The 27,669-nt window shown below is 46.3% G+C and overlaps 1 protein-coding gene across 1 annotated transcript in view; it reads right to left on the bottom strand.

Annotated features, from left to right (window-relative positions):
* LOC144754343 (ficolin-2-like) overlaps positions 1 to 27,669 on the bottom strand; it is a 192,087-nt gene that overhangs the window by 67,102 nt on the left and 97,316 nt on the right. Inside the window, exons 6-7 of the mRNA XM_078642032.1 lie at positions 11,029 to 11,082; positions 8,868 to 8,903 (exon numbers count right to left, since the gene is read on the bottom strand). Coding sequence (XP_078498158.1) covers positions 8,868 to 8,903; positions 11,029 to 11,082 — 90 coding nt within the window. The remainder of the gene's footprint in view (positions 1 to 8,867; positions 8,904 to 11,028; positions 11,083 to 27,669) is intronic.

Below are 27,669 nucleotides of genomic sequence, written 5' to 3'. Positions count from 1 at the left end.
TTTTTCATGACTATCCATAGGACAACCGCTGCCTTTTATTTCCTAAAAGGGGCACCCTTTTATTCTTCTTGAAAATGTGGGAGACGTCTACATCAGATGCATGGATTATATAGTTTGCTTGGAGGGATGTTGGATAGAATTTAAACGTTCCTCTCCAGATCCAGGATTCAAAGAGACACCTTGGCCCATGTATATAGATAAAAGTTCTGCCTTTCTCAAATCCATTCATGATCTACAAAGCAAAAGAAAAGTAGTACCATAACCAAACAAGGAGAAAAATTGGGAATCTATATGATCATCTTTCTGTTTCAGAAGATATCAGGGGGATTCAAAATGGCGATAGACTTGAAATGAATGAATCAATGAAAGAACCTGGTATCATTCAAGGTGGAGATGGTTTAAAAAGATCATACCTTTGGTTCTAGCAGTCAACTTCATGATAACAGTAAATCTAATGGACACTTACATTCACATTTCAATAGCGCATATTCCCCAAGAGCATCTGAGGCTTTGTTTGCAGAATTGGGATTTCCAGTTTTGAGTCCTTCCATTATGCCTCAAGTCAGCACCATGGCCTTCACAAAAAAGGTGGTTCTATTAGTTGCATTTTTCACTTTTAAGGATGGAACTGTAACTTGCACCTCGATGGCAAGGTGATTTATATACCATTGGAGTCTTAGACTGTAAAGTGTTTGGAAGCAAGTCAGAGATGTCTGATCCATCACAGATTTCTGCTCCAGTGGAAGAAATGTCAACCTATTCCTTCCAAGAAGGTGATCTTATAAGGATCACGATTTATTACAGATGTGGGTTTAGTGTTTCTCACAGACCACAGAACTCCAGCCATTCATTGCCTACTTTCACCTGTTGTTCATCCGTCCCATTCTCCAGCATGTCTGTGGCTAAAACACAAGGTCACATGGCATAGTCGATCTTTGTGGTCCGCAGGGCTCATCCTCATCAGTATGTTCCAGGTTAAATATTTTGTGCTAAGGTTTCCCAAGAAGTGTATCTATATCTTCTCCCATATCTCAATTGTCATCTATTCAAACTTTTAGGGAACCATGGGAGAATCGGGATGATTAAGACATTCTAGATTCTACACTTTTGAAACATTGTTCTATGACTCATCCCTTGCCCCCGTTTTTAACATAGCCATGGAGTTTATCTCTGGTTCCTGGTGTTTTGCGGATACATCTTTTTAAACCCAGAGAATCAGTAAACGTTAATCTTTTGACAATGAAACAGAACTTTTTGTTTGCCGCATTGTCCGCAGTATGTGAATTTGGAGCTGTGCATATTTTAAAGAAATTCTGAGATGAGATTCCAATTTTCTTCCCAACATACCTACTTTTCTAAACTGGGCACAGAAACTGATTTTGACAGTTTTGTGCCATCTCCTTCTCCTCTGTGCAAAGAACGTTTTCATCTGCTAGACACAAGGACAGTCCTTACACCTAATCTACTTACAGTTCCTAACCCTTCTGATTATATATTATATGTGTCTATGGTGCTGGAGGACCAGGAAAATGCCATCTCCATGACTACTACTAGGTGGTTTTGTTCTACAATTGCAGTGGCATATTTAGCGTCTAGCTTACTTCTTCAAGAGGGGGTTCGAGGAAGATGCACAACAGGGCTTCTTGGGCAGAATGTACAGGTATGTCATTAGCGGAGAGCTACAGGATGCAAACTTGGGAATCACCAAATACTTCTGTCCAGCATTATAGATTATAAAACACTGATAAAGATGAAAAGAACTTTGGCATGGGGGCATCTAGTTCTACTTTGCCATTCGAGTCAACATATTTCATTAAATCGCAGGGTGTTGCACTGATCTCACCATATTCCCTGGGCATTATTTCATAAGGAAGCCTAACCTTGCTAGGCTATACCTTAGGAATGACTTGAGCAACATTCCAAACCATTGTTATTTGTCTACTGAGAAATTAGTGAATGGAATGAGGTCCCGAGCAATCACCAGAGGCTGAGATTGTACCCTCCAAGCATATAAATATTTTTTAAACCATTCTTCTATGCTGCCCTTGCAATGAAAGAGACAATATTCTCCTTCCTGCCTACTGGTGAAATCCCAGGTGGCACAAAAACATCTGACATTAAAAAGTACTAACTGAACACGCTATAGATTAATATCTAACAGGCCCTGTCAACATGAACTCATTGAAAGGGTGGCTTACTCACAGCTGTCGACCTACACTGAATAAAAATGACTACTGTCAGGCAGACCAAATGGATTTAGAACCAGAATTAGCATCTTCCCACCACCTGGGATGACCTCAAGAACTCTGTTGATAAAGTTGCTGATCTACTCCTACCCGATCTGTACTAGAGATTAGCTGAGGGGGACTGTTTTACTGTGAGAGATTTGCGGAAGATACAGGCAATGCCACCTCCTAATTTTTTAACTCGGTCGAGTTTGATAATGTTGTGACTAGGAGTGACTAATAGGTCAAGGATAGGGCCAGAGGAGTCGTTGAGCCATGTTTCTGTGAGGATAAGGAGTTCCAGATATTGGGCTAGGATGAGATCAGCAAGGTCTGTGGCATGTTTCACCGCAGATCTACAGTTAGGTAGCATGCATTTCGGGTGTGATTTGTGCATGGTGTCTGTGGGCGCAGGTTGTGACGTGGGGATCTGCAGGAGGTTATTGGAGTTTATGGAATTGTCATTGAGTCTGGGCGCTCCATGGGGGTTGAGGGTGATGGTTCGGATGGGATCGGCATTATCATGGTTAGGGAGTATTGTGTTAAGTGTAATTAGTGGGGCTGTACAAGAGCACATAGCAGGGCTAGAAATGTTCGAAGGAGGAGAGGTGTACTCAAGGAGGAGGGAGAGAATATCAGGTTCTGGATATGGATTTAAGGATCTGCCGGGTCTAGACATGGCGCTAGGGTAGGGGGTGGTGTTAGAATTTTGGGTAGTGGGATTCTGGGGGGTTCGTATGTGGGACCACAAGTGTTGGCCCGGTGGAAGAAATGGGGGATCCCAAGTGTGTGCATGTTGGGAGAGAGATCAAGGGCTAGCTCTTCGTGGCCTTAATGAGCTTAAGTATGGCATTTTTGAGAGTCAGCAGTTTATGGTTAATTACCCTGAGTTTAGAGGCAGGATCAGAGTGTGGATTATGGGTCGCGTGGAGGGTTGGTCAATGGGGAGGGTGGGGGGGAGATCAGGGCAGGTGTGAGGGAGGGGTGGGGGACGCCCCCTAATGGAGAGTTCCCACTCTGATGTACTGTCGCGCAAGGCGAGTGGGTGATGTAAGGAAGGTCAGGGGAAGGGAGGTTGATTGAGTTACTGTTGGAAAGTGGACATGCCTACTGTCTAGTGAGGGAGTGATGTAGGCAACGGCTAGTGGGAGGGGCTGTTGGGGAAGTATAGGAGAGGTGGTCGGGTCGAGGGAGAACTAGTGCACCATAATTATAGGTTAAAGTCTGGTCAGGGCGTGGCGCGATGGGTGAGTTAGGGGAGCCTGGTGTTGGAGGAGCTATGGTCCAGTGGGAGTTGATCGGGGAAGGTGAGGTGGTTGTCATACTGTGGTCCGATAAAGAGGGATCAGGGACCTCCTGAGATGGGGTACGGGAAAGATCTAACCTGGATTGAGTAGGGTAGTCGCTATGGACCAGGGATATTTTAAAGAGAGCAAACCAGTCCTCAAAGATGTCCAGGCTGTGATCGGTGGCCTGAATAAGAATAGTCCCATTGTTGTAGATGGATACAGTGGCATTTGCTCTAAAAGTGGGGGACTTTGTGAACAAAAGTCGCAGACCGTGCAGGAATTTTTTGGAAGAGGTGATGCTGAGTAGAGCGTGGAACGTAGATCTCCACTAAGCTCCTCTTTTAGTGTAGAAGATCACGTCGTTAGTAATAGTACCTTTTTTTGGGCAGAGGTAGGGGTCAGAGATAAGGGTTTCTGGATTGGCTTTGAGGAGAATACCTTTGCATAGATATCAACAGCACAGACAGACCCTTATGCAGCCTTCACATCTTCTACCACACCCCAGGTGATAACCTCCACCTAATCGAACAAGTTATGTAAACCATCTCCTCCAACCTGGGCTGTCACTCCCCCCAGATCTTCCTTGGTAACTTCAATCTCCACTGGAATAACCAACACGATCAGGCTGCTACAACCCTCAAAAACTTCCTTACCGAACTATCTCTCACTCAATTCTGTGACAGCCCCACTCACAACTCAGGTTCGACACTGGATCTCATAATCTCCAACCCCAACTCCATTCATCTCAAATCCATTCTCCCATGTGACTGGTCTGACCATCATTTTATCAACTTCCTGATACCTGAAATTTGGAACCACAAATCCGTTCAACCTCTCAAACTTAAACACTGGAAAAGACCGCTCCATAACACTAGCGTTAATGAGCGCATAGAATGCTGCAATCTCTCTCTTCCGCCGCCCTCTAACATGACTGACGTCCATGACCTCACCGACCCTTATAACTACACCATGCTATCTGCCCTGAATGATACGACCCCTCTTCAGCTAAAAAGAATTCCCATAAAAGACTCCAAACCGTGGTTCAATGACAAACTAAATGAGGACAGACGCAGTCTTAAACTAGCTGAACGCAAGTGGAGAGCCTCTCCCTCCACTGTTCTTCTAAACACTCTAAGATCCCAAAGAAGCAGATACAATAAACTCATTAAAACGGTGGAAGCCAATTTCTTCAAGTACCAACTTGACTTAGCCAAAAATTGCCCAAAACGACTTTTTGAGCTCATTAAATCACAATCCAACAACACCTCTACCCAATCTCAGCACACCACTCGCCCGCAACCAAACTGCGATGTGGTGGCTGAATTCTTCCTCGAAAAGATGACTAAAATCTGGGCGAAGCACTACGCTACGTTCGCGTAGTTTGCGAAGTTTGCGCAACTTTGCGCTACGCGAGCTGCACGTAGCACAGTGCGAACACGCGTAGCGCAGCGGTAATTTTTTGCTTGTTTGCCGTCCTCAACGTCATGTTCGCGACTGCGAGCAAGCAAAATGACATCCCGGCGAGACTCTCAACGCGGGGAGGTCAGGTTTCTCATTGCGAGTAGTCGTACATGCTTGCGACCGCTTGCGATGAGAAACTACCAGTTCGCGTTGAGAAAGCTGCCGCTCGATTAAAAATCTACTCGAGCGGCAGAAAACTACAGCTCGCACAGTGCAAGATGCCGTTTTCAATGATTGCACAGTGCCGGATGCCTGTTCGCACTGTGCAATCATTGAAAATGCATCTTGCACAGTGTGAACATGCTACTACGCAGCTCGCGTAGTGCTACGTGAAGTTCGCGTAGTGCGAAGTGCACTTCGGGTAGCGCTACTTCGCGAACTATGCCCACCCCTAATAAAATCGAATCAGACCTAAGGTCTGCTGCACTCACCCTCTCGCCCTCTCCTGACACCTCTGTCTCTACACCCCTGCCCTCGCCTCTGGGACTCTCACTCAAAAACAATGCCTCTTTGAGTCTTTTCACTGCACTTAATGACATTACCATCCTCAACATTCTCTCTACCCTTAAACCCTAAAATCACTTAAATGACCCTCTCCCCCCTAACTTCTTTAATGAAATGATAGGTTCACTAGCAACACTCTGGTTGAAAAACATCAACTCTTCACTTCTTCAAGGTGAGATCCTGGTCTGCCTGAAAGCAGGCCTAGTGCTCCCTGTTCTAAAAAAAACTCTTGGCTGACCCTGTTGACCTGAACAACTACCGCCCAATCGCAAACATACCGACCCTGGCGACACTTCTGGAGAAATGTGTTTACAAACAACTTCGCAAACACATTAAGCAATTCCAGCTTCTCGACCAATTCCAATTGGGTTTCCTCACTGGACACAGCAGTGAAACGGCCATCACTCACATTTTGGACAATGCTCTCACTTTACTTGACCAAAATGAAACCTGCCTTTTAATCCTACTCGATCTCTCATTGGCTTTTGACACTGTCAAACATGCCAATCTACTCTTCCTCTTGGAACGCCGAATGGGGCTCTCAGGCACAGTCCTTAAATGGTTTGCCTCTTTCCTCAACAACCAAACACAAAGGGTCAAATCAAACCAGTCTTTCTCCAACCCGTTGTCCCTGCACACTGGGTGTTCCCCAAGGCTCCTCAGTCTGCCCCACTCTCTTCAACCTCTTCCTGGAACCACTGACTGTAATTCTTAAAGACTCCAACATCCAATATCACATGTATGTGGACAACACTCAACTCTACGTAAAAAACTCCTCCCCCGTGGACATCAAATCTCTCAACGGAACCCTTCTCAAAACCCTTAACTGGCTTACCTCCAACCATCTCAAATTAAACGTACTCAAGACGGAATTCCTCCTCATTGCACCCACTAAGCAACCCCCCACTGTTTTGAAATTTCTCTGTAACCTCACCGCCCTCAACTGCATACCGCACATCGTTGACTCCACTAAATCACTGGGACTTGTGCTAGACATAAACTTAAACATGCAAAATCACATCAGATCATCAACCAAAGGAGCGAACTTTCAACTCTGCATCGTAAGAAAACTCAAACCCTACCTTCCCCAATATGACTTTAAATCGGCGGTGCAAGCACTTGTCATTTCCATACTAGAAAATGGCAGAGCGACTCTTTGCGTTCTGCCTAAATTCAGTTTAGCACCTATCAGAGCATCTCTAAATGCTGCCACTAGACTCATCACGGGCTCTAAGAAGACCAATCACATTTCACTGTACCTGAAATCACTCAATTGGCTTCCCTTTGAAGCTAGGATACAACTTAGGATCGCTTGTATGACCCATAGAGCACTACACTTCAACACCCTACTCTGCTTGACAAACAAACTGGTCCACAAGGAGCACCAGCACACTGCTGCTCAAGCCCAAGAAATTTAAGAAGCTTAAAACTTACAATCATATATTCTCTGGCATCATCCCGAGAATGTGGAACTCCCTTCCAGTGGAAACAAGACTAATTCCCTCTACTCTTGCCTTCAAAAGAGAAGTCAAAACTCTACTATTGAACAAATTATTCTAATGAACAATGCTTTGAACTTGATGCTGTGATCCTATTGCCTCTAAGTGATTGTTTTTTTTATCTGGTTTGCTCTTAATGTATATTGCCCTTCTTTTCGCTATCACCCTTCCTGCTTCCTTTGCCTGCCCCAATCTCTGCTTGCCCCTGTTGTATAACGCCTCACTGTTTCCATGATTTCGCTCACCTACCTATTTTCCTTTGTCTACCTATATCTATGTAAAGAGCTCTGATACCCTCCGGGGTCATGTCCGCCCTACACAAAACTTTTTAAAGAAATAAAAAATAAAACCAGTGGACCACCAACTGCTAGTTCTAAGATTATGTGACAGTGGGACCCAAGGATCAGGCCTTAAATAAATATAACATTATCTTAAGGATAGACCCCATATTGTTTCATTACCTCCCTTCAGCTTATTGCCGTTACCTGTCACTTAGGCCTCCTGCAGGGCTCAACAATCGCCTTCTCTTGTTTAATATTCCCTACTTCCTTTCCCAAACTTGTGTGCTCCTTCAGCCTCACCTGCTACAATTATGCGGACAATGCTCAGATTATCTTAGAACTGCTATGACCATCAGAAGCGAAGTCATCCTAGCTCGATAAATGCCTCCTGGTAGTGAAAAACAAATGGATAGCAAATAATCATCTCAAACTTAACTGATCTAAATCTAATATGCTCAACTGTGAATAAAGGTAAAATCATGCCCTATGTACTCCTGGAACCAAAATCAGAACCATTTACATTGACTGAAGTGAAACACCTCAGTGTGTTTGTGGACTCCAACCACTGACATTTATCAGAAAAACTTTAAGAACTCACTTTTCACAATATCAGTAGCCAAGTGACTTTCAGACCATACTCCTGACTGGCTTGGATATGCTGCTGGTGAAACTATCATCACATTACTTTTGCTTATCAACCCATGTGTAAGATGCTATTACAGACCACCACGCCACACCTGGATCTCACTCTACAGGCTTCAGTCATGACACCAAGACTGAACACTACTAGATGAGACTTCAACTAGTAATATTTCCCCATCTATGCACTACAGAAGTTGCAACTATTACCATTTTGATCTCTAAAAGTGCTTGAGGCCCAGAGAAGAGGCAGGAAAGCTCCACAGAAATGCTACAACGAATAGATGCAAGAACTACTGCCATCCTATAAAAGTGGTATTGCCAGTAGACGTTTCACTAGGACGTTTGTTTCCCAGTTCCCTCAGCCTCATAATGCACTGATACGCCTCTATAGAGAGAGTACGGACATGATGGGGATATCATAACAGGGATCCTGTATCCAATGGGGCCATTCTCCTACAGCATATATTGGTGTGAGATGATGGGAAGGCTATTCAAGGCTTGTGCCTACTACTATGACAGTCTGGCTCCATCTTCTTTCCACTAAGGCACATTTCCGGCTTTGAAGTGATAGTGCCCAATTAATTTCTTTGTCAGACAATCCCCTGTTAATGTAGGTGGTCTGAAGGTCTTAGTGAGAAATAAGTGGTAGGGACTTTGCCAAGATTGTGTAGGGCTCCTGCTCTGTGCTGCATCAAATCTGTTTGAAACTCGGGTAAACAAACAGACCCACAATGGTATCAAGGGAAGCCAGAGGTCACAGTTGCTACCTCTTGCAACCCAAGATTGTACTAGCAAATTCCACAAGGTGTGCTATACTTTATCACAAGAGCCACATCATCTCCCAGAAGAAAGGAAGTGAAACTAGGCAGAGCCAATGGACCACTTCCTTATAGTTTCATGCAAAGGTTCCGTGTTTTCAGTAAATGTTCGTTAAACATTTGCTTGCTAGAGAAATTAACATCTTACCAGTGGTGCTTGGCTGGCATGAATCTCCTTTTTCACCTAAAAAAAGGATAAAAAAAGGATAAGTAACAAGAGAACAGGTACAAGTAAGACATTTCATCTCAATGTACTCATTTTTATCACTACTCATATCTGTCTCAGGTACCTGCTTTACACTACAGTAATTATTGTGCAATACTACTACTTGTATACTACTGAAATGTTATAACTTGTTGTCTTCGATTGACATGGCAGTCCAACATTCTCTTTTTTCAAAAGGGCTGTTCCCATTTTGGTCCCTAAAACAGCAAATGTTATTTTGCGTCCCCATTAAAAGTATTTTCTGCTCACTACATGTTTGTAGAATTTGCTAAATGCCCTTTTTTTGGTGCATGATCAGGAACATCAGAAATGTAATGCCGCTTGGGTACTTGCCCCGGGCCCTGCTCTAAGCAAGGCCCCACACTTGAGTTGACAACTGATAAGAACATAAATTTCTTGTCAATACCCTGTGATTGCAGTCCCAAGGATGAAGGTGCTTCGCATGAGACAGGCCCATATTTAGGTATTTCCACAGATAGTGTTAGCTGTCTGCTGTGATACCCACTTGTCATCCATACATCAAAAGGAAATATAAAGAAGGCCCATTCCAGACCATTGTTTTTTCCCCCAATGTGCCATTCTAGACAGTAACCCGCCTTAGGCAAATCAGTATTGGCTCTGCTTCAACAAGAACAGTCTATCCCCACCTGCCAGGCCATGAGAACACAACCAAGCCCAAATCATTTTAAACTACTTAGGTCACGTCGGCGAGGCAAAGCTTGGATGATCTGTCACATTGAGCACATGGCCCACATCTAGGCATAACCCATCACACTTAGGGTATTGTCTGTAAAAACAACAAGATGATGGAAGAATAGCTTGAATAAATCTCGTGCACTGGCGATCAGTTAAGCCACAAAGTAGTTCATCATTCCTTGTCCTTTATACCATCCTAAACAGAGACTCTTCTTATGCAAATCAGTCTTGGTTCTGCTCCAGTAGGAACAGTCTCACCTGGACTGCCAGGCCGGGTCCTCTCCTGAGGGACAAAGGCAATGCCAGACTGCTTTCACCTACTTAGGTCTCATTAGTAATGTATACCATCAGCCCCATGGAACAGTGAGCACTTGATCCACATTTCGGCATGCATGTCGCCATTAGGGCATCTACTGCAAAATCACCAAGGTGATGAAAGAAATACTTGAATTGAACTTAGCCACTGGCTATCACTCGGGCCGCATTCCAGACTATCATTTTACAGCCACTGTGCCATTCTAGACAGAGACTTCCCTTATGCAAACCAGTCTCAGGGCCTGATATAGATCTCAGTGGACGGGTTACTCTGGCACAACGTTGACAGATATCCCATCTGCCGAAATGTAAATCGCATTAAATCCTATGGGATTCATATTTTGGTGGGCAGGATATCCATCACCATTGTGATGGAGTAACGTGTCCGTTGAGCTCTAAATCAGGCACTTAGTCAAGGTCGAGTAGGGATAGTCCAGCTGAAAGAGCCAGGGTTCGTCCCCTCCAGATGGCAAGACAAGCAACCCAAGATGGGTTTCAATGTACTTTGGACCCATCAGTGATTATAGATTGAGTCCTATGGCACAGTGAGCACGGGGCCATGTCTGGGCATATCCATAACACTTCAGGCATCTCATTCCAGGCCAATGCTTTAAGCTGCACCCAACTGATGAGCCCCGACTTAAGGAAAACTTGAGTCGCTTGTGTTCTGGTTCAGAGATGGCCTGGCTTGGCAGTTCGGGCTGGACTGTTCCTAATGGAGCAGAACCAGGGCTGATTTGCATATGGCTGGTGTCCAAACTGAGATGGCTGTGGCTACGCTTAATTCAAGCACTCCACCATCATTGTCTTTGTTTACCCCAGTCACAAGCAGTAAATCACAGTCCAGTGTGTGCACAGTAATGTCAATTCATTCAGACCAATATATATTCAACCTCATGAATACATCACCCAGTACGTTGTCAGCATCATTAGCACAACACTGCGTTCATTATGCTCTCTCGGTACAACAGAGCACCCCATAGAAACAATAATAAATACCATGGTTTTGCAAATAATAAATAAGGGTGAGCCAGATCCGCCTATCTAATGAATGAATCAGTCAGTTTCTCACCTTTGGGTCCAGGGAGTCCTGGTATTCCAGGAATGCCATCTTCGCCCTTTTCTCCTGTTAATAACAAAATGAAAAACATAACCTGTTTATCCAGAGCTCAGTGTGTCCATGTTACATTCCTGCAGGCAAATACTGGTCTCTTTAAAGAGTTCAGTGTGAACACTTATTTAACAATAGTAACAGCTTTGTGGTAAATTACTAAGTGGGCTCATGCCACAAGTGCAAAGGTCAAGACCTGAGTAGTAGGTATTATTTGCAGAGTATCCACTTACTGTTTAAAAACAAGAGTTATCATTAACCCAGATGGCCCGTAAAGACAATGGTTCCATTTTAGCATTAAAAAAAATCATATTTCAGGGGACAAAGTGATGATACAGATTGGGATGAAAAAACTGTGGGGTGTCTCAAAGGGGTGTGGCCAGTGTAATTAAGGGCGTGACTTAGGGCCATATGTATCATCCTCACCATTTGCGATTTCTAAATAGCGAATTTTAAGGAATCGCTATTTAGAAATCGCAAAACGGTATGTATGTAGGAAATCGCTTATTTCTAGCGATTCCTTCACATTCCTAAATTGCGATTAGCAAATTGCTAATCGCAATTTTCCCATTCATTACTATGGGCCAGGAGGCCCATAGGAATGAAGGGGATATTTGCAATGAGCAATTTGCTAATCGCAAATTGCGAATATTTTCAAGGGTGCAGGGGTGTCACAAGAACACCCTGCTGCACCCCTGAAAATGACATGTGTGGGCATATGGCGCACATACATGCCCTAAGGGCATGTATGAGCGTCATATGCCACCTTTGAATTTTAATTAAATTGCTTTTTCAAAAGAATTCGCAACTTACCACCAACTAGAAGTTGGTGGTAATTTGCGAATCCTTATTGGCATTTTTGCATTAATTTTTATTTGATACATTGCATTTAAGGAATCGCTAAATTTGCGATTCCTTAAGTGCAATCGCAAAATAAGGAATGGCAAATTTTGCGATTCCTTATTTTGCTGCGAAAATGTTTCATACATTCCATTTACCAAATTAGCATTCGCAAAGGCCGAAATTCTGCGAATTTCGGCCTTTGCGAATGCTAATTTGCTTGATACATATGGCCCTTACAAACATAAGCTATAAAATCTGTGCTTAACATAGTGAGCCGTGCGACTGGTATTTTGCCGCTTCTTTCTGTTATTGCATCCAGAAACAATTGTGCCAACACTTGATTGATAGTAAACTCACTGACCCCAGGGAGCTTGCTAAGGAGGTGAACTCTGGGTCAGCCCTAAAGTACTTGGAGTGGGATCACCAGAAGGATGGTCAGGGGTCCCATCAGAAGAAAGAGGGGGAGAAACACTTAAGAATAAGGAGGCCTTAACCACTTCCCTGCTCATGACGGAACCACGCCGTCATGAGCCACGGGCGGCGTGTGCTCATGACGGCTTGGTTCCGCCATACTGCGGCCGCAAAGCCCACGCGGCACTGATTCCCCGCCTGTGCGGGCGAATAAGTGAGTGGGTGGACTTGTGACGGAACCACGCCTTCATAAGCACAGCGCGCCCACAGCTCATGACAGGCATGGTTCCGTCACGAACATGGCGGCGCTGCGCTACCTCCCTCCCCCCAAGGGGTTAAAAGAATTCCCCAGGAAACATCAGTAACAAGTTCCATCCTTTTCAGAAGAAGAAGGGGATCTTTGATCACAAGACAAGGATGTACTTCACCCAGTGTTTTGAGTGTTACAAGTATTGGCATTCCAATGGAGAAACCAAATGCCCCAAGAGTGCAAGTTGCCCACTGCTGGCCAGACACCTGGATTGGTAAATCTAGCACCTGGGGAGGAGGTGGTCTCAGTTAGCTTGGATGAGAGGACAGAGGTTACCTTAGAGTCCCCAGTAGACAGAGAGATGGTGCTAAATAGCCGTATGCCTTCCAATACTCCAAGTATAGTCACCGCTCACCATGAATGGGCACAGGGTGGGGGCTCTGAGAGACATAGGAGCCAGCATGACTACTGTGAGGGGTCATATTCAGAGCAGGTCATAGTCACAGACAACCATGGGAGTCACTACCCACCATACCCCTAAAATTCAGCATGAAAAATTGCCCTTGCCTTACTTCTGCTTCATTCCTCTGTTTTCGTTTTTCAGAGTGGCATCTTCTTACCATCCATCCTCTGCATGCCTTCTATTTCTGAGTATAACCTCTTCTCACTCCTCTCTGCAGTAATCTCTCTTTTTGTAAGTCTATAATGGGCGAGACCTCATTTCATACCTCACAACCTCTCCCCTTTTTAAAATCCCTTCCCTGTAACCTGATATTATCTAATCTACACCAGACTAATTATCTCACCAATCATTTACATGAAACCAAATATCCCCCAGTAATGATCACATCTAACCAGTATTGTTATAATCTATCACAAAGTAACTGGAGTAAATGCACGAAATATTTCTTGAGTGTACATGACTAATCAAAATAACTACTGGGTTTACCGCTAACCATAATTTCTAAGTAAAGTACTACTTGCCATCAATACAGTACAATATATATTACAACAACTGACATTACACCTAAAACAAGCCAAGACTTGTGGCTATGACAATGGTTGTAAGTTTCATAATATAAACAAGTAACAACAACTACTTTGTTGTGTATAATATTCAAAATGCTTCACTTCTGAAATGCTGAGACTGTGAAACAACTATAACGAATGTCTTTGACGTTACACCAAAGGGTGAAGGGTGGTACTGATGCTGAGTTTAGATTTGTTTTCACTATCAGGATGATGGAAAAAATAAAGAGCCCGATAAGGGCACCTAGTTTTAAAACTGCCAGTGCTGAGCACCAACAGGACCTGGCCCACTTAAAGCCCTGGATAGCTCTATTGCTTTGTGTAGGTAAAAGCTCATACAGCAGTACAACAGAATAAAATATCTTGCAATTAATTCCATCTAAAATTGAAACATACATATATGAAACCACTTGTAAAAATGTAACGTGTACAAGACAATTCTATCAAGTAGAAGAAGGTCACTTCATATAAAATGCAATTTTATATAGCCTTAAAGTAGCACCACTGCAAGGGTGTTTTCTCGATAAGAAAAGAAATATAAATCCTCAGCAGAGGCGAATGAAAGTTGTGTTTACATTTCATTCAACAATCACTAGGAATGGCAACACTTTAAAAGTAAATTGCATTGGTGGGAGGGTGCATGGCCAGCATGGAAATTGTGCAGTTGCTGTTCTTAGGTGCTTCTCTATGTCCCCTTGAATTTAGCATATGCTCTCTACTGGAAACTCAGGGACACTTGTTTGCTCTGAGAGTATCCATAACCATAGAAACCAACAGAGAGAAGCTCCAGTCCCTGAGGGAGCTCTGCATTTGCTTTCTCGAAGAGGTTGAGCAACTGCCATATTGGATTTGACTGGACGGGGTTCCCGATAACGTATCAGCGGAGGCCCCGTGAGAATGCTGCCTGAAAATTGTAACCACCGAGGGGATCCAGTCTGGAGCCAAGGTGCTGCAGGTGGACAATTAAACCTGCTTCAAGGAAAAAGCATGGCTCCTGTCAGAAATGAGGTCCTGAGTTGGCAGAGGTCAGCACCCTGTCCAAGTACACAACACCACTCCAGTCAGGGGAAGTCAGATACACAACCTAAATTAGCCTGTGCTCACCCTCTGGTATCGTGGCACAGAGCACTCAGGCTTAACTTAAGATGCAATTGGTAAAGTATTTGTGCAACAATTTATTTACAGTAACAGAGTGAAAACACCACAACAATTAGCCACACCAGTTTAGAGCAACAGAGATTATTTATCTGATTAAAACAAGACCAGATCCGCCTGATCATCCTAACACATGGTCCAAGACCTCCTGCTATCCCCTAAAAGTGCTCCATCTGGCTCTGGACGGCCTCCTGGAAAACGGCCCCTTGGCAGTGTCTGAGATGCATTGTGACACAAGGGGACTGCTGAGGCCCGCAGGGCGACGAGCGGGGCCCCTAATTTGCCCTCCCCTCTTCCGCCTTGCTCAGACCGCGCTGGGCTGGACTGTCGGGCGGAGACTTGATTGGCCCCTTCCCCTTCCCCCTCCTTGGTGAACTGTACGGGGCTGGGGCTGTGTCGAGCAGCAAAAGGACCTGAAGGAGTGAGGAGTATCCACCGGCATGTGTTTTGCAGAGAGACACTTACTGTTCCTACAGTACTGGAAGCCGGTGACAGCGCAGTGACGCGTTTTCTTTGTCGCAATTCCTTGGCTAGCCTGTGGCGGAGGGGTGAAAATGGCGACGGGCAACAGGAATTCCAAGACTAACGCCCAGGCACGGCTTTCAAAGTATGCATGGCAGCAGGGTGGAGAGAAAGTCGAATCGCCCAAACCGGACAAAGACGGAGCGAAGGGGTTGTCTCCACAGCCGAAAGAACCCACGCTCCATGATGTTCTGGCAGCTATCGGGGAAATGCGCACATCTATGGACTCATTGACAACAGAAATATCGCTGCTGCGTGCAGATTTCAAGCAGACAAATGAAAAAGTGCGCGAACTCATGGTGGTAACGGCGGCACTCCAGGAAGATACCTCCGAGCTTCAACACCAAATGTCGGACATGGATAAACGCCAGACTCGTATGGCACAGCAGCTCGATGACTACGAAGGGAGGGCCCGTCGCAACAACATTCGAATTCTTGGGGTCCCGGAAAAAACAGAGGGGCCGGCGGCCGACCTTTATGTGGAGGAATTGATCACACAGCATTTGAAGCCCAAGTCGCTGTCGGCATACTTCTCCATAGAACGGGCCCATAGAGTGCCGGGTGTCCGGCCCAAAGTAGGGGCCCCTCCCAGACCTATTATTGCCAGAGTCTTTAATTTTCGGGACCGGGACAATATTCTCCAAACTGCTAGAGCAGGCCCCCCGTTAAAGATTGACAACTATGAGGTTTCTTTCTTCCCGGATTTCACGGCTCGGGTCCAGGCGCAGCGACGCAGCTTTCAGGCGGTGAAACAGGAACTGCGGGGGAGAGATCTCAAGTACGCAATGCTATTTCCAGCGAAATTGAGAGTCGAGAGGGATGGTAAATCCTGTTTTTTTGAATCGCTGGAGGCAGTCTGGGACTGGCTTGATGGATGGACTAGTCGGAGGTAAACCAGATAGACGCCGCGGCGCACCGGAGTGGGACCCTAGAAATGAGCCGGAGCCAACAGCGATGGAGGACCTAGGGGCCAGTGGCCTCTCGGAACAGGAGTGAGGGACACAAGAGACTTCGGAGAGGATTGCCCTGAGGGCCACTCGCAAGTATTGGGGGGGGTCGAACTGTCAGTGGGGGATGCCACTGGGAAAATGGGATTGACTGTAGTGATTCCGGGTGTGTAATGTGGTGAAATGTATTAACTTAGACATGTTGTGACGACTTTTCATGGGCAAAAAGTAATGATTGCTGGCTGCATTGTCCTGACCTTCATTAGATACTTATGCCGAGGGTGGGGGGGACCGGTTTGCCTCTACGTAGATAGTACGGGTGGGAAACACTTAGGCACTCTGCCGAGTTGGGGGGTGGGCAAGTTGCAGTCCACGGGCAGGGGAGCAGGGAGGGGGGTGGAGGGGAGTCAAGGGGGGTGTTTCAGGGTGGGGTGTTTCAGAGATATTGGTGAAAATGACTGTAATGATTATGTGCAAATTTGGATTGCATTATTTGTGGGGGGGAAGGGTTGGTTGCACGTTGTTTTGTGTTTTGGTTTGGGACAGTACTTTAAGGATGCAAGTGATTACATGGAGGGACTGCTGTTGAGCTTTCGGGGAAGTATTAATCATGATGGCGGACGGGGTCTTGGCTGACAGAACATCAAACAATAGTGCCCCGAATATGACTCCAATACCCCCCCTGACCCTACTCACATGGAACGTACGAGGTCTAGGAGATAAAATCAAAAGGGAGTTGGTACTGCAGTATGTGTGTAGGGCAGCCCCAACACTGGTACTATTACAGGAAACGCATCTGGTGGAATCGACATGTAAGGCCTTGGATCGATGGGGGTACACAATGGTGGTACACTCTGAGTTCTCCTCCGGTTCTCAAGGGGTGGGAATCCTGATGGGTAGGAGTTCGCCCGTGGTGGTGCAGCAGGTATGGAAGGATGCAGGCGGGCAATTTGCAGCGATTTCCTGCCTATGGGAAGGGAAAAGATTTAATGTGGTATCGGTGTACATTCCCCCTGCCCTGCACTCAATAGCACTCCCCGCCCTCAGTGCGTTTCTGCTCGCGCTCCCGGAGGGTGAACTCATACTGAGCGGAGACTTTAATGCGATTCTTGATGTAGAACTTGACCGCCATCCCAACAGGACGACAGGAGTGAACAAGGCGAGGCTGAAAGGCTATGTAGAAGCTATGGGTCTTACGGATGGGTGGAGGTTCAGGCACCCCGGGGAGCGTGGCTATACTTTTTACTCAGGGGTACACAATAGTCTGTCTCGCATTGACCACTTCTATGTGTCTACCGACTGTTTGTCGCACATAAGGGATGTGAAAATAGGACCGAGGGGTATCTCAGATCATTCTCCGCTTTGCATGATATACACCTCACACTTAAAAACCCGTAGGCGAATTTTCCCGATCTCCCCCCACTATTTACAGATTTCTAAAATTAGACGGGACTTGATAGCGACTACAACAAATTATTTCCAAGAAAATGTCACTTCCGTGGACTCCCCAGGGGTCCTCTGGGAAGCATATAAAACGGTGCTAAGAGGTCAGGCGATAGCTTCCATAACAGGCCATAAGCGGACGATACAGGAAGACCTGATAACGTTAGAGCGAGACCTGGCTTTTCTGCAGGCCCAGCACGATCTGGCTCCTACGGAGGAGACGCAGAGTCAGTTATGCCTTAAGCAGGAGGAATTCACGGAGTATCAGCGGGTGCAGGTCCGACAAAGGCTCACACGCACTGAGCATATTGTATACGAAGTAGGTGATAAGGCAGGGAGGCTTCTAGCGTGGCTTGACGGAAAGAACAGGGCTTGGACGATAATAGCTCAGCTCCGTTCTGCCGGTGGTGAGGTACATACTTCCCCCTCGAACATAGTAAACACTTTGACAGACTACTTTAAGGAGGTTTACACATCCTCTTCGGACATGTCTTTGGAGGAGGCACAGACCTACATTAAAGATATTAAGATGCCTTCCCTTTCCGAAGAGGACGCTGTTCTTCTGGAGTCTGACTTTACAATAGATGAGGTCGTAAACGCTATCCATTCCCTGCAGTCGGGTAAGGCTGCAGGACCAAATGGTATCCCGATAGAACTATACAAGCACTTCTCGGATCATATAGCTCCGCATCTATTGCACATGTTTAATGATAGTTTGGCCGTGGGGGAACTACCCAGGGACCAACGAACTGCAACGTTTATAGCCATACCGAAACCCGGTAAGCCCTCAGAAGATTACGCGTCATATCGCCCTATTTCGCTGTTAAATGCGGAAGCCAAAATACTAGCCAAAATGATCGCTGCACGCCTAACCCCACATTTGGAGACTCTGGTGCATCCGGACCAATCTGGATTCATGCCACACAGGAGCACTGCTCTGAATCTCCGTCGAGTTAACGCGGTCATGGCACAGATCCTAGTTCTATTGGAACCAGCTGTGATATTGTCCTTAGATGTGCGAATGGCCTTTGATATGGTCGAGTGGCCGTATCTCTTCGCGGTGCTGCGGCATCTTGGCTTTCGGACGAAGTTTTGCGCGTGGGTCCAACTTCTGTATAAGAATCCAATGGCGGGGGAGGAGCCAAGATGGCGATCGGAATGGAAGCTTAGGCTCCCGGCTCCGCAAGCCTCGAAGCCCCGCACGGAAATCCTGGTCATGATCCTATGATTGCGCTGCAGCGGGGTGACGGTGAATGCGCGCAGACATCGCTCGCGCGATCCCGAAGTCTCTGCCAGCCTCCTAGCCGGAGAAATCCACGAAGTAATTTGGCGGCCTTAACGACCCTGGAACCGGGACCTCGGCCGCAAAACATGGCCGGGTGCTGACTCATCAACAGCGGCCAGATGGGCCTGGGCGTAGTCGGTCCTCCGAGACGCAGTAGCCACCGAAATTTTTTTGCAGGAACTCTGATTGTCACACAACGCGGCCGGAGTGCATCCTCGAGGTGAGGGCTCAGTGGAAATACTGTTTACCTGCGGAGCGCTGACGGTGAGCTGTGTCGGCCCGGTTTTAGCGGGCCGCTCTCGGATTTCCCGCTAGCGCCGAATCGGAGAGAGGATGGCCATTTCCAGACGCCGCTCCTTGGACGTGTGCTTTGAAGCCCCCCGTGATTCGGATTGTGGGCTGTCCGAGCCGTAGTCGTCCCTGCCCTACCTTCATTCTCCCTACGAGGTGGAAACGCCTGATGGCTGCCTGAACGAGATGAAGTATAATATCCTGTCTACCGAAGTGCTGCACGATGGGGAGTGCGAGTTACCGAGTAGCGCTGTGGTATGGGAAATACAGTCTACGCCGTCTTGTGGTGACATTCTTGCTGCTCTTGGTGCCTTACAGTCCGCTTGGGAAGACGGCTCCCGAGCGTTGGGAAGAAAGCTTGACAATATTGCACTCTCACTGGGGCGATTGCAACCGGATGGCTCCCAGGTCCGCGAGGATTTGCCCCTAACTGTCTTTGAGGGGGGTACTCTGGTTGCCTATGGGTGCGGAGGGGAACGGATGATCTCGGACTGTGTTGGTACCTGTGGACAGATGTCCGTATGCCTCTACTTTACTGAAGGGTTCCTTTCCCAGCAGAGGAAGGTGGCCTCATCCATTGTGTCGACACTAATGGCCCGGACATTGTTTCAGCAACTGTTGGCTCCTGTGACTGCTTCTTCTTTCCTCGCTCTTGTACCCTTGCTAGGGAATACGTATCACGGGACGGAACTGGGGTTGATGGTTGTAAGTGAAGATGACTCTGTCGGTGGTCAGCGACGTCCAATTTGTATTTGCGTGCTGCTCTTCGCTCCTGCGTGGACATTTTGCTCTCCTGTTTCGGCCGAGACGGGATTTACTTGGCGGGCATGCCCCGGGGGACTTACAAGAACAGGCCAAGGCTAAGTGGTTCTCTTTAAAGGTTGACGTCTGTTTGGCTGGCGGGGATGCGGGTTGGGGTATTCTCATGACACACCTAGTTGCGCAATATGTGATAATTCTCTCCATTTCTTATCGTATTGATTGATTACTGTTGTTGCTTGTTGCTCTTGGGGTGGAGAATAACTTCGTGGACGGGGAGACCGGGAGCCAATATGGCTGGCCCTTCTCCAGTTTTATATAATCTTTTCTTTCTTTACTTCTCTTTTCTGTATCTATATTTCGGGTACTCGTTTACTGGGCGACAGGCACACTGTTGGAGGGAGGGGGGTAGGCCGTAGCCTCTACATGCGTGCAGGGTGTGGGGTTGGGGGGAGAGGGTTTTTTGTTTTGTCCTTCTTAGTTTCTATGGGCCCTTCTTTCTTTTCTATTCTTTTCTTAGTCCTTTTTCTCTTCTCCTTTCTTATTTTGGGTCAGTATGGAGGCTGGGTGTAGCGCTGCTTACCGTTTTTGCTTTCTGTGTTACCGCTCACATTATTTGGGTAGTTCCACATTTATGGGGTGGGTGATGACTGGTACGACATGTGAATATTTGCTCCTTTATCCTGATCAGCGTATTTTTGTGCCGCCTCTCCGACTATGATTCTCCGCTTTGTTGACATCCTGCTGTGTGCATTGCTCACTCTGTGCCTTTGGTGGATTGTATGGCATCTGATCCTTCTTATTTTATTTCTTAAAATGAACCTTACTTAATCCTGTACTCGGTGGTCGCGCTCAACGTGGGTGAGATTTGACATATGTGTGGTTTTTCGTATTTGGGGACTGCTGAACTGTCTTATGGTTGCCTTACGTGCAACAAACTGATTTCGAGGCCGGCCAGATTGGTTGTAGGCCCGTAACTGTATGCTACTGTTGCACAATAAAGGTTTAAAATAAATAAATAAATAAATAAATAAAAATCCAATGGCACATGTTGTGGCCAATGGCCATATTTCCGGGGATTTCCGGCTGGGTCGTGGTACGCGTCAGGGATGTCCCCTGTCGCCTCTGTTATTTGCGTTGATTCTGGAACCCTTGGCAGCGTGGATACGACGAGATCCCATGATTAGGGGTCTTCATTGGACTGAATCATGGGAGGACCGCATATCACTATATGCTGATGATGTTCTTCTTTACTTGACTCGACCCAGGTGTTCTCTCATAGTCCTCCTTGACATTTGTAAGATTTTTGGGAGGGCCTCTGGATATACCATCAACTGGGCCAAGTCGGTATTGTTTGTCCTCCATGGGCCCCCACCAGCCCTCCCGAACGACTGCCCCTTAAGGGTTACTGAGGGACCATTTAAATATTTGGGTGTGTGGGTGACACCGAATCGGGAACTTTCCTATAGTCATAATTTACTGCCTCCACTGGAGCGACTTCGCACGGATGTGGGGCATTGGCATACCCTACCACTGACCCTGCTCGGAAAAGCCACTTTATTTAAAATGATGATGCTGCCACGGTTTCTGTACATCCTAGAGAACACCCCGTTCCTGGTGCCACCGAAATACTTCCAGACCATAAATGCATTGGTCGCGGGTTTACTCTGGGGGGACAAACCTCCACGTATTTCCCGACTAAAGTTGGTACGGAGCTGGTACGATGGAGGCATTGCGCTTCCTGAAGTTCAGTTATATTACTGGGCTTCGCAACTTAAGATCGTGAATCACTGGCTCCATGCCCCGCAGACAGAGCCTGCGTACAAAGCGGACAGGTATGACCTTGGGGGCGGAGGAGTGATGACAGCGCTCTACGATCCCCGGAGTGTAGCAGCTCTGGTGGGCCCTACGGCCCATACGGTGCAGATCTGGCACATGGCGTCAAAGCGACTCAAATGTCAAAACATGATCACGCAGATGACACCCCTTTGGGTGTCCCGAGGCCTTGGTCGTCTTTGTAATAGTAAGGGATTTGAGGCATGGGACCGTATAGGTATCTCGACGATTGGAGACATATATAGACGAGGCAAGGTCCTTACTTTTGACCAACTAGCAGAACAATTCGCCCTAGTGGAGACAGAACGTTTCCGCTATCTGCAAATCACTCATGCCCTGCGATCCGTACTCCCGGCAGAGGGAAGACTACCCGAATCCACTCCCCTGGAGGATAGACTGCTTACGGAACACATGCTTCATAGGGCGACCTCACTGGTTTATCGTAAGCTAATTAATAATATGCCTGACCCTATGGATAGACTTAAAGTAACCTGGGAGACAGACTTGGGGGAGCTTGACAAATCGGATTGGCAGACCGCGCTATCCTCCCCTCGGGAGGTTGCTGTGTCATCACGACTCAGACTGATACAATTAAAAGTCCTACACAGAATTTACTACACTAGGGCCACGCTACATAAGATAGGCAGAGCTGCACACCAATATTGCCTTAGAGGCTGCGGAGAGGAGGGAACGTTCTACCATACTGTCTGTGAATGCCCTGTGATAGCTCGCTATTGGATCAAGGTACTGCGTACTATATCACAGGTGATTCATGTCTCGTTTCTTCCTGAGCCAAAACGGTGTCTCTTGAACATTTGGGAGCCGAATGACCTCAGTGGCCCCTTGCAAGCGTGGGCAATGTTGGGTATTATCTACGCTAAATGGAATGTGGCCCAGGCCTGGGGATCCGCTGTGTCTCCAGAGCTTAGAAACTGGAGCAAGGATTTGAACTCCTCAATGATTGCGGAAAGGATGGTATATTTATATAGGAAATGTCCGCGAAAGTGGAGGGCAATTTGGGGTCACTGGAATGAATATAGAGGGAATATTTGTGAACCACCCCAGTTAGAAAGTGATACTGATTCAGAGGGTTAGACAAGAGAGAAGAGGGTAGCGGGATTGTGGGGTCGATACGGAAGAGAAGTGTTGATCGTGATGGATGTTTTCTTTTGTGAGCTCATAATGTGTCCACCGTGTGTCATCAACTTGCCTATGACCGACTGATGAATATAATGTAACCCTTGTAACTGTCCACTGTTTACTGTTCTTATCAATAAAAAATAAAAATAAAAAATAAAAAAATAAAAATAAAAACAAGACCAGATCAACAAACAGCTTGGTGTTGGTGGCTTCTGCACAATTTCTGTCACCATTCAGGGAGTAGAAGAGGTGTGCAATTCACCACTTCCATTGCCGCCACTGCACACAGTTGCTGGTGTTATCACCCTTATTGTGATTTAGAAGTGTAAGGGGCTTCGTTTCCCATCCTGGTGTCTGCCTATCTGCCCCCACTGAGTCTCCTAAATTGATCGCGCATTCTCCCGGCTATATGAGCACAATTAGGGAGTAGCCAACTTAGGCTGCAGTGAATACTTGCCCCCCTAGTTCACCATTCTCAACATATATGCACTGAGCATATATGACAAGAATTGTTTTTCAAATCTCCCATCTCCATGGCACGAGAGTATGTGCAGAGGGATGTGATAACCTGGAAAGAACTAAATATTTTAACGGATAATAGGATTGGCAGGGCCCTTCAGAAATATAATGGAGGAGGTTCAGCCACTGGCCCCTTCACCGGGGCTGGTCTTGGACACTGACCGGCTGGGCTATGCTCCGCCAGTCAAGCTCCTGACTACAAGCCCCAGGATCCCTTGGGACACGAAGCAACATCAGTGCGCGCCAGGAGGCTCATAAAGCCCCGCCTGGGGCCGAGTTCCTTGGTTCCCTTGTTTCGGCGGATACGCTGTGTGCGGCTGTGGTGTCACCCCTCAATCTACCTGCTTCCTCCCCGTGGCTGGGCTTGGCTCCGCCCCCGTGTTGCTCCTCCGTTACCTTGCTCACCGTGGCTGCTCTTGGACACTGACCGGCCGGGCTACGCTCCGCCGGTCAAGCTGCTGACTACAAGCCCCAGGATCCCATAGGACACGACGCAACATCAGTGCGTGCCAGGAGGCGCATAAAGCCCCGCCTGGTCCCTCGTCCCACGAGGACGCGCGCGGGGCGCGCCGGGAGAAGCCCGGGACAAGGGCGGGACCGTCTGTGGCCATCCGGGGCCAGAGGAGGCCGGGCTGGGCCACCTTATTAACGTCAGCATTATGGGACGCTCAAAGTAAGACCTTTATGTATTATAATTGGGACTATTGGACTGGGTCTCTAACAGTATTGACTGTCTGAACATTCTGTTATCTTAATCTATAGTGACCCGGATTTATTGTTTCCTATAGTCTCTCTAAGGCTCAATTTCAAACAATAGTAAAATGACTACACGTCTTAGCAAAGGGAAAAAATCTTTGGTGGGCGGGTCTGTTAGAGGGACTTTGGATAGTTTCATCACCAGGGCCGCCTCAGGGTTAGAACGCGAGATCGTGATCACTGAGCGACGCTCGTCCTCGGAATTGTTGTACAAACGTTCCTCACTTGGTTCCATTCAGCTAGCGACAACACCACCAAATCAAGGCTTAGAAAAAGAGGTAATTAGAGAGATCAGTATCCCTCTACAGTAACAAGATCTAACGGAAGCTGTAGAGATAAGTAGGGAGTCTAACATCAGAACTTATGATCACAACACAGAACTCCAATTAGAAATCACCTCCGAGGAATCTAACCCACCCACACCTTTGAAGTCCATCTCGAATAAGAAGATCATTTAAGCAAAAAGAAAGCGAGGGGGAAATACACAAAGGGGCAGGCGATTTAAAATATCTAAAACACACCGGAGCCCTTCAAGGAGCCCAAGTGTTGCAGCAAGGTCCACTGTGCCAGAAAACATAACTATACCCTCTCACCTTTCTCAAGATCTGATGAGAAATATTGAACATCTGGTCAAATCACTACACTGCCACGCGTAGAGAGAGTAAAGAGACTGGCTGACCAATTGGGGTCCATTGAGGATGCGACAGCTACTAACACCAAATTGTTAAGGGAACTGGCAGCCAATAGGCAGAATCGGAACTCATCCACATCTTCCATAGGGCTAAAAACAACTAATCCACTGAACAAAGCGGACATAATATCTTCACCTCGTGATATTACAACTGCCCCCATAAACATAACTGCCAAACATAGGACACCTAAGAAAGAGAGAGCTGGGAGGAAAGGTATCAATACAGATAACAATCAAGGAAGGTCCCAGAACTGGCAGAGGGCAAAACTGAAGGCTACTGGGAACTTAAAAACAAAGTTGTACATTGGCTGAGAAAGAATAGACCACTACCACCTGACATTGATGGTGAAGACTAGGATGGGTGGGGCACAGACCTAAAGATATACAGGGAGACGCCATTATTATTAATTTTAGGGACCGTAGGGTATCCACATACATCAAAGATTGGTATCTTGAGAGAGGAGGGGGAGGAATAGCGACACGCGACCTAAGTTATTTCTACCCCCGAGCCCTACTTCATAACTCATCAAGACCCTGGAACCCACATACGCGCAATGTAGCTGGCCCTATTTTTAACATTCCTACTTTTAACCGAATTGATTCCCTTGCGGGTTTGGATGGGGTGGACTGACTTACTACTAAGGCGCAGAGTGACGACAAGGCCTCTGAACTCACTGCTGATGATAGGATGTGTAGTAAACAAGAGACCTGTGCCATAAGAACTAAGGCTACAGCGGATGAGGCCAATGACAAGACCCCATTACGTGGCCAGTCAATCATATCATGGAATATAGCGGGCCTAAAGGATAAAGTAGACCTGCAGGAATGGACAAATATAGTAAATAAGTACAATATATTGTGCCTTCAAGAAACCTGGGTGGCTCAAGAAATGAATATAATTGGTTATCAAACCTTTAATACACCTGCTATAGTAACCCAACACGGTAGAAATAAAGGGGGCTTGTGCATTTACATTTCAAACACAGCAGGGATCTCAGTTTTTTTATTTATTTCAACGGATTTTTATCAGATATTATTAGTTAACTGGCCGAGTACAACTAATATGGCTATTATCAATTTTTACAATAATGCCCACACATCCCAATGGGAGGAAATTATTAAAGGCCTTAGAAGCTCATTGCACCATCTAGAGGAAACAGTTGATGGCGATTTGGCATTGCTATGGATGGGTGATTTTAATTGTACGCTTTGTCCGAGCAGCACTATTGGTACTTGTGGCCTGGGGGAGTATAAGGAAGATGCACCAACATGTCTCGCCCCTGCTGAGGAGATTACATTGGCTCCCGGTAGCCTCTCCTCGTATTTTTAAACTGGGATGCATTGTTTTCAAGTCATTAACTGGTCTTGTCCCTGCTTTTACTTCACACAGTCTTAAGCGTTACATCCCGTCTAGGAACCTGCGTTCCTCTGACCACAACCTCCTAATTATCCCAAGGTTCAAACGTAAAAAACTTGGTGGCTCCTGTTTTTCGTTTCTTGCCCCCTCTACCTGGAATTCCCTTCCTGCCACTATTCGACTTTTCCCTGATTACTTTTGCTTCCGTAAACTTCTAAAAACTCATCTTTTTCAGTTAGCTCACAATTAAACCCTCAGTCCCTCTGTTATGTTTGTCTCTGAGCGCCATGAAACCCATTGGTGTCTGTGCGCGGTACAAAACCTTTTAACATAACATAACATGCACCAACCCACTTCACCCACTCCCGTTTAGGGGACTTGCTGAACACTTTGCTGTTCCATTTCAACCTAATCTATGTTAATGAAAGATGCTCTCCTGCAGTTGACTTCCCACCTACATTTAATGGGAGAGGGGCAAATTCTATAATTGATTTTACTCTTTTGTCTTCTAGATACTCATCATTTGTTTTGTCATGGGAAACATCAGATAGCCCCATGAGTGATCACTATCCTATCTCTCTTTGTCTAAAAATTAGGGGGACGGACTCAAGATCTTAAGTTATTCATAATTCTTCCATTGACCTTGCAAGCACCAATGGTTACAGTATTAAATGGGGCAAGGTCGATCCTGAAGCCTTCCTTCGTAATTTAGTAATAAACACCTTTGACCATATAATAACATGTCTCTCTCAGTCAGAAGAGAACCATAAAGTTCTTGATTATTTTTCTAAAATAACGGATGAAATTAAAAAGCAATTAACAAGGGTATATACAAAGAATACCCAGAAATCTCAGGGTTGGTTTGATAAAGACTGTTCTAGGGCTCTCCGTAACTTGAAGAGTGCCCTTCACGAAACCCCGAGATCTATTGAGTTAGTAAGGCAGACCAGAAAATCCTATCATGCGGCCTTAGCTAGAAGGAAAAAAGAGATAAAGGGTGAAATTTGGCGGAATCTCCAAGAGCCATGCTTAAAGAATGATAACGTTGCTTTCTGGAAAGCAGTCGATACACCCTTTATGCACGATAAGGAATCAGATATAATAGACCTTGCCTTTCCAGGGGATATATGGGGGATATATGGGTCATGCATTTTACTAATCTATATAAAAATCCCAATATACCTGAGTGCGAGAAAGTTATAGATAACCATATTAAGACCCACGATGGGATTGGACCAGTAGGTGTGTTCCCCCTAAGAATCACGTTTGAATGTACAGAGGTGATCAGAGCAATTTGCAGAGTACATGAGCATCAGAGGGCTAATAATCAATACCTCAAAAACGTACTCAATGACCTGCGGTAATTCG

The sequence above is a fragment of the Lissotriton helveticus genome, chromosome 5_1 (genome assembly GCF_964261635.1).
Source record: "Lissotriton helveticus chromosome 5_1, aLisHel1.1, whole genome shotgun sequence".
In the NCBI taxonomy this organism is placed as follows: Eukaryota; Metazoa; Chordata; class Amphibia; order Caudata; family Salamandridae; genus Lissotriton; species Lissotriton helveticus.
This window is presented reverse-complemented; position numbering and strand designations above follow the sequence as displayed.